Consider the following 5,441-nt stretch of genomic DNA (forward strand, 5'->3'; position numbering starts at 1 on the left):
CACACACACACACACACACACACACACACACCTCTGTGCTCTTAGAATCCTTTATCTGTAGCTTGAATACCTCTATGACCTATTCATATAACCATCCCAAGGCAGCAAGAGAAAAGGGAGGGCAGAACGGAACAACAAAATAACAGCAGTGATTGGCAGGCCCACTCACCTATCTCGAAGCTCCCGTCAATGACACCTATTAGGTAACTGGGGATGTCAAAGCGCCTCTCCAGCTGAGTTATTGTGCTTTTCATGTAGCTCCCCGACAGAGCCTTTGAAAAATAGGCAAAGGACAATGCTACCAGAAACATCTGGGAGAAGAAAGTAAGATGAGAAAAGGAGAGAGAAAGAAACAAAGAAAGAAAGGTATTCTACATTAATTTGAACAGGTGCATGAGATTGCATACAAGTAAATGCAGTGTTTTAACCTTATTATCACTAAACGTCATCTACGTAATTGTGTCGTGTTTACACTTGTGTTGTATCCACGGTTGCTACACTGCACTAACTGTGCTAATAACTTACTGTCACTGGTCCAATGTTCACTAATGAACAAGTGTGAGCATCACACCAAAAATGGGATTCAGACCAGTTAAAGCTTGTAGAGTGGGTGGAGAGGGATGGAGATGAACAAAAAGGACAGGTCAGATAGCAACTGCCAACAACAATGAGAGGATAACTGGCTTATATCAATATCAACCAAAAGGAAAAGTGAAAGTCAGTTCCCAGTCTGCCATTGAACTTAGCTGAGACAGAGAAGGAATCCCCATGGTTGTTTTTTTTCATCTTGATTGTTTTAATTTGTGCTATAATGAAACTGGGGAGTGTGGAACCCACCCTCCAACAGTGACTGGGGCCAGATCAGCAACTCTTACAGAGTAAGGGTGCGATCAGACTTGCACATTCCCCACCGGGTTGTGCAGCGGTGGGAGTGTCCCTTAAAGGGCTGTTCTCAAAATTCAGAACATTAATATAGCAGTAAATAACTTTATTTTCTGTTTAAATAAAGTAGAGTAATGGTGCCTTGAGCAGAGAATTAAGTCACACACTCTCTGTGTATGTTGTAATCTGAGCTGCGTTTTTGTCGGACCGTCTGTGACCACCTGAGTATGTGAACGCATCCTAATGACCAAAGGCAATCTAATAAACGTATGCATTCATTGAGGGCAGAGGTTCAAAACACTAAAGAAATTCAGTTTCCTTATTAACATCAAAGAAGTCCCAAATCCTACTCAGAACTATGTTTTGTACATTTGTCTTTTTTTCACTAAAAAAGGAAATTAAATGAGATAAAAAGAATTAAGTTACAAAATACGTTAACTCAACAATCTCAAGTTCCATTTCCCACGCAAGAGAAACAGACTTATAAATTGTCTTAACATCTTAAGACATATTCTGAGTGACAGTTGTTTTTTCACCCACAACCTTTTTTAATTCCCTCAAACCGAGGGTTATTAGCTTGTTATGATCAACATTTGTTGGTCGTGATGTAGTCTACTTGAACAAACACAATGCAATTAGATAATTAAAGCCCAGTCTATCATGAAATTAACTGTTCTTAAAGTCAATGCAACATAAGAAATATTTAACCCAGCTTCCTGTTAAATAAATCAGAAATAGTTTTGACATAATCCAGAGCCAAATGTTGGCCCCTGCTTGCCTAAAGGAGCAAGTAATAGCGATAATGTTGAATGATCTTATTAATTTTCTGTTTAAGTATTTATTTTCAAAATATGTCAGAAAAAGCACAAAGCAAAATGTAGTAAATTTAGATAATAGATATATAAAAGTTCAAATTCTTAAGAACACGTTTGTTAACATATTAATTTAATTTATTACAAGTGCACAAATGCAACTCCAACACACACACACACACACACACACACGAGCCACCATAACACTCCTTGAATAACATCATGATCAGTTATGCTAATCAGAATGTTTATTTTTCCCCCATTGAGCTAGCGTGGCTACAAAACTGTAGCTAGACACCAATAAGACATACAGAGACTAATTGGACAATAAATGCGGGCTAATATCAAATAAGCAATTTGTTTTTATAATTTTGTCAGAAGGAGCATACATCAACATGCTTACAGATACAGTCTGTACCATAGGCGTGAACTCAAGTCACATGACATGGACTAGATTCTGAGTCACAAATTGGATGACATTAGACTCCAATCAAGAATTTCAGAAGACTTGCAACTCAACTTGGACATTAACATCAATGACTCGTGACTTCACTTGAGCCTTTTCACTTGAAAAGACTTGATACCTTTCCCCAAACTCAAAGATTAAAAAGTGTGGTATTTAAAACGTGATTTGCAAATAAATTAATTTCCGCTAATTTCTTGAATCTACTAACACTATTAATTCCCATCAAGTTAATACTTCATAAACGCATAATTTCCCAGATCCACTTTAATCCATTCTGGCAGACCACAGACGGCAGAGAAGCATGAACAAGTGAAGTTATGTTGCTGAGTGCTAGTTAAAATTGATGACACCAAAGATAATTTCATTTGCGTATGAAGACTATGTAGTGGTCAACAAAAAAATGACGTGGGTCAAAAATTACAAATGGAGATTTGATTTAAAGCTGCCCAAAGAACGCTAACGTTAAGACGAGGCTAAATCATTTTATCAACAGAGGCGCTATGTCGGCCAAGTGTTGTGGGTTCTCTGGGTTCACTCCCTAAATCCTACTTAACTTACTTAACCCTAAGTAACAGAAAATATGCAACCTTGTGGGTGAATGGAACTGTTCATGTCGTTGTCTATGTTGTTTTATGCAAACTGTAATGTTCTCTCCCACACACATGCACACACAGATATTTTATCCATGAAGTGAGTTATTTCCTTTTAAATTTATCTTTTTAATTTATTTAGATGTAAATAATTATGAGAGTGCAGTGTCAGTGTTATTAAATTCAGTAACACTTAAAATAAAAAATGAAATACACATATGAAAAGGCATTCATAATTTAATTTAACGTATAACGTAATTTTTGTTTAGGACTCAAATTACAAAGTTTAGGACTTTGGAATTGGTCTTGACTGTCTTGACATGCAACTTGACTTGGGACTTTAGTTTGAGACTTGCTAAACAGTGACTAGGTCCCACCTCTGGTCTGTAGTTTTTGAGTTTCTAAAGCAATGATATGGAGAATCTACATAATGTGACTTTGTAAAAGTAATCCCTATTTCAATATTTACTTAAAGTACATTACAGGCTTCTAATGTTAAACAACCATAGTATTTGTAGTTTCTTACTTCAGCCTGTACAGGTTTATATATATGTGTGTTTATGCACACTATAACTATTTTTCTTTTCCTGATGCTTGTTTATATTTCTCTTAGTGCTCCTCTTCCTGCTCTTCATTGACTCTCTATGCTCCCTTCACATAACTCCTTGGTCCTTTCAAAATGGCGGTGGTGTCATACAGAGTTTAGACAGAAGGAGAATACAAACCTTTGTGTTGTCTATAGACTAAATGTCATCGCTTTAATGTCTGACGTGAAAAAAAGTAATGGTTTGTGCCCTTGGTCATGGTTCTTGTACTGCATTCCATCCCCTTACTGGGTATCCAGTACTGACATAAGAAAAAGCCTGAGAAATGCATCACACATGAGAGTCACATTACACAAATCCTCAGACAAAAATATAACATTGTCGTACAGTAGACAGAACAAAATTGCTCACAAAGTAGAAATAATCAGCATTGAGGATGCAGTTTGATCATTTGACCATTTAGCGGGAGTTGGAGGCAGCTGACACCAAAAAGAAAAAAAAAATTAACAAAGTTAGAGAGGGAAAAAGAAGCTCTCAGTAGAAGTCTATTTAGCATGAATGACAACAGTTGTGAGATAATCATAAGTTTTAATGTCACTCATACTTGCACCTCTCCTCAAGGTACAAAGTCTCCATTTACATGATATGATGGAGCCTCTGCTGAGATCATGCTGACTGCTAGTGCCGGTTGTGGGGCGTTAATGAAAGTAGCTCATCACATGTTTATATCCTAGGGGGATTAACTTGCAAGCGAGCATACTTTCCCTCCAAGGAGAGGAAAAGGTTTTCCTTACTCATTATATCCAGTCTCCTTCTCACTCGTTTTGCTGGTGAAAACCTGTTTTCCAAGCAATGGGAAAATAATAAACAATCTAAGTAAGGCATTGTTGTAACCCCCCCCTCCCAAACCCCCTATATTTTGATCAATGGGAATTAATTCAACATTGGCATCACATTCCTGCTTCTACAATTTCATCAAAAGGTTGATGCATGCCAGCCCCTCACACAAATTGCACTGACATTCATATGTTTTTGTTTTTTGAAAGTTATTTGTAGAGGAACGTTGCTATTATTTTTTGTAAATTATTTCCAACAATGGTGTGCGCTGTGACATTTTCATTCTGTTACTTTGACTGCCAAATAAGCAGTGGCCTCCTCGTGATCAAAGATAAGTGAAAAGGGATTCACATTAAGACTGTTTGATATTTTAAACAAAGCCTCTTGACTTGAAACCCACTTTTGTTCTTAGCTCATTGATGTCACCCACCTAATTAGCTTAGACTCACACCATGGGGGGGAAACCGGCTGGGACATTGTAGCACCAAAGTTCTAGTCTTATTGGTGGAATTAACAAAAAAAGCAGAGAATAACATAAAGAACAGGATTAGTTGAAACGGGCTGTGCCATGTCCCACCCAGCCGGTCAGGGAACCAAACAATTCTGAGAAGAAATACAAGTCTGTCCTGCTACTGCAGTCTGTATCAGATAAGCTGCATGAACACAATTGTCTCATATCACTTTTATGTAGAGAAAAAGCAACAAGACAGTTTGATCTCTTTTTTTGAGAAGGTTGTTTGAGGTGGGGGAAAGAAAAGAGCCTGAAGTGGACTATTTATAACACAGATTCACATAATGTTCTCCCTTAGTTTCGCAGAAAGAATATATGATAACTGTTGTCACAATTTTTTAATGGAACCAAGAGGACAAAAGAATAATATCATTGTGTCCCAGCATGTTGTTTGTGGCTGTTAGTGAATATTGTTGTTTTTTCTAAATATATAAAAAAAATCTGATCACAAAAAAAGAGTAATATTAATGTTGAAAAGCATGTAGTTGCTTAAGTAGAAAGCCATTAGGTAAAGTTTTTCTTGATTGGAAGTTTTTTATCTATACATACAAAGAAATCAACTTATCAACTCCTATACTCCAACTTGTTAAGATGAGAAGATTAATAAGCTATGGTGCGGTGTTGCCTGTTGAAGAAATAAGGTTATAACAGATCTAAGATAGCTTTTTTATAATAATAAAAAGTTGAGCTGAAATTAGGACAGTAATAGATAATGCAGAGGCCATGGTTTATGGTGGCCGACAGGGTCTAACGCCCTGCAACTTAAGAAAGACATGCAAATAGACAAAACACAAGCAA

At 36.9% G+C, this 5,441-nt stretch overlaps 1 protein-coding gene across 2 annotated transcripts in view; it reads right to left on the bottom strand.

Annotated features, from left to right (window-relative positions):
• The window catches only part of LOC116680212 (solute carrier organic anion transporter family member 1C1), a 32,564-nt gene that overhangs the window by 17,846 nt on the left and 9,277 nt on the right, over positions 1 to 5,441 (bottom strand). Inside the window, exon 3 of one of the 2 annotated variants that reach the window (XM_032509438.1) lies at positions 170 to 311. The exons of the other annotated variant lie outside the window; for it this stretch is intronic. Coding sequence (XP_032365329.1) covers positions 170 to 311 — 142 coding nt within the window. The remainder of the gene's footprint in view (positions 1 to 169; positions 312 to 5,441) is intronic. 2 annotated transcript variants of the gene reach the window in all.

Source organism: Etheostoma spectabile, chromosome 3 (genome assembly GCF_008692095.1).
Source record: "Etheostoma spectabile isolate EspeVRDwgs_2016 chromosome 3, UIUC_Espe_1.0, whole genome shotgun sequence".
Taxonomy (NCBI): Eukaryota; Metazoa; Chordata; class Actinopteri; order Perciformes; family Percidae; genus Etheostoma; species Etheostoma spectabile.